This window comes from Penaeus chinensis, chromosome 24 (assembly GCF_019202785.1).
Source record: "Penaeus chinensis breed Huanghai No. 1 chromosome 24, ASM1920278v2, whole genome shotgun sequence".
NCBI classification, from domain to species: domain Eukaryota; kingdom Metazoa; phylum Arthropoda; class Malacostraca; order Decapoda; family Penaeidae; genus Penaeus; species Penaeus chinensis.
Window position 1 is genome coordinate 28,527,244 of NC_061842.1, and position 2,500 is coordinate 28,529,743.

Below are 2,500 nucleotides of genomic sequence, written 5' to 3' on the forward strand. Positions count from 1 at the left end.
GCCGGATCCTCGAGACTAGAAAATGAAAATGAAAATGAAAACAAGTAATGAAAAAAATAAATATTAAAACCCTACAGGCTGAGATCTCAATGCGCCACAAAAGTGTTTAAAAACTCCTAAGACATACCCAATTCAGTTTACATTTTCCAAAAAATAAGATAAGATGTTCTACAAATGTTTACTCATCATTTTAGTTCATGAAAAAAATCCAAACTTCTGCTTGGTGGTGGATCAAGCATCATTTGTAATTTAAGATTAATCTATATTACGCCTTTTATTTGTATTTGTAAGATACCCATATATATACATATATATACACATATGTATATATATATTTTTAGTTATATATATATACATACACACACATGTGCACATACACACACACACACACACACACACACACACACACACACATACACAAACAAACACAAACACACACATATTTATATATATGTATATATATAAACATACACACATGCACCACTACACTCTCGTATGCAGTGTGTATACAGTGTGTGTCGGCATGCAGAAGTGTCAAGAAAAAAAACATCATTGTTGATATACTCGCTTTCCATGCATGACGTGTGCATATACAGTATATATACACCTTACTCTCAAGAGCCCTTCAGAGCGTAACGATGGTCAAGAAAGGTAAGGAATGATTGGAGACAGAGCTTTTCTATATATATTTGTGTTTATGAGTATGTCCACGCATATCATATATGCGAGATTATATTTTAAAAAAATATAGTTATTTTACTTATTTTTTTCATTTATTTATTATTATCAAACATTATGACATATCTTAACAAGTACCAGTTGCTAATGCCCATGTTTTAACGTATTACTATTCTTTTTTTCCCCCAAAGCAATACTGGTCATTCTCTTGGTGGTATTCGTCGTGGCTTTACATGTAGAGTCAAAACCTGCCCGTAAGTAAAAGTTATTTTCTATATCACTGTTTGATATCAAAATAAAAATAATAATAATAGATATCATCACCGCTACTTGCAATTCGAAACAAAATATAATAATAAACCGCAACAATAACATTAACGATTACTGTAGCAATCATAAAAAAAGCTGCTGAGAATCTATTTTAGAAACAAACATTAATCTGATGAGCCCATACCTTTGATTTCAAAATGCTAATCGATATTCGTTTTACGTGAATTCCACCGCACCCGTCCGGATCTCTGGCAGAGCTCCTGCCTCCGCTTCTGCCGCCCATTCCCGATACTATTCCCTTCCCCGCGCCGCCCCCGGGAACGGAACCGGAATACGTCTGAACCCTTCTCTACGGATCGACTTCTGCGAAAAATACAGAACCTGTCATCGGGATGGACGATGTAGTTCCACTTCACCCAGTTTTCACGTAAGTTTTTTATTTGATTTTGTGTGTACAATTACATACACAGGATACCGGCACAGACACTAACAAACAAACACCCAAATTCGTACGCGTGCACATAGCGCGTGTCTACCCGACTTACCTAAGATAAAAGTGAATATACACGTGTTCTAAGTCATATTTTCCCGTCTCCGCAGATAAGCTCAAGGTCCATAGATATGGGACTAAGGATCTTCGAATTGTTCCAGATATGTATGTTCACATAATTTCAATTAATAAAGGGGTATTATTCAAATTTGTTTGTACCTTACCACAATGACTGCAGTAAAAAATAATATTTATATATATATATATATATATATATATATTAATTTATATACATACATATATATGCATATATATATATATATATATATATGTGTGTGTGTGTGTGTGTGTGTGTGTGTGTGTGTGTGTGTGTATGTATATAGAATTATAATGACAGGCATATGATAAGGAGAGCAGAAATCTCGAAACAGTTTTAAATATATATATATATATATATATATATATATATATATATATATATACATATATATATGTATATATGTATCCATATATATCCACATATATATATATATATATATATACACACATGCATACGTACATATATATACATATATATATAAATGTATACATATATATACATATATATATATATACATATATACATACGTGTATGTATATATGTTTGTATATATATATGAATATATATATATATATATATATATATATATGTATATATACATATATACATACGTGTATGTATATATGTTTGTATATATATATGAATATATATATATATATATATATATATATGTTTATGTGTGTGTGTGTATGTATATGTACATATATGTGTTTGTATGTGTGTATTTGTGGGTGTGTATGTGTATGTATGTATATACATATATATATATGTGTCTATGTATAGCATATATGTGTGCGTGTGTGTATATGTATGTATATATATACATATATATGCATATATATACATATATATGTATATATATATATACATATATATGTATATATATACGTACATATACGTATATGCATACATACATGCATACACACATACATACGTATATATACATATATATATATATATAT

At 29.8% G+C, this 2,500-nt stretch overlaps 2 protein-coding genes across 3 annotated transcripts in view; both read left to right on the forward strand.

Moving 5' to 3' along the window:
* The window catches only part of LOC125038328, a 2,414-nt gene extending 2,340 nt beyond the window's left edge, over nt 1-74 (forward strand). The window contains exon 4 of the mRNA XM_047631794.1: nt 1-74. This exon is cut by the window's left edge and continues 40 nt beyond it. The gene's annotated coding sequence lies outside the window, so the exon portion shown is untranslated.
* Nucleotides 75-502: 428 nt separating this feature from the next.
* Nucleotides 503-1,646, forward strand: LOC125038248. Of its 2 annotated transcripts, none has more exons than XM_047631680.1 (4): nt 503-651; nt 870-932; nt 1,327-1,375; nt 1,549-1,646. In XM_047631680.1, exons 1-4 carry the CDS (start codon nt 578-580, stop codon nt 1,615-1,617), a joined length of 255 nt encoding a protein of 84 aa, XP_047487636.1. In that variant the 5' UTR covers nt 503-577; the 3' UTR covers nt 1,618-1,646. The 2 variants fall into 2 exon arrangements, with proteins under 2 accessions (XP_047487636.1, XP_047487635.1); XM_047631679.1 differs by having other exon boundaries at nt 557-651; nt 1,204-1,375.
* Nucleotides 1,647-2,500: the final 854 nt, after the last annotated feature.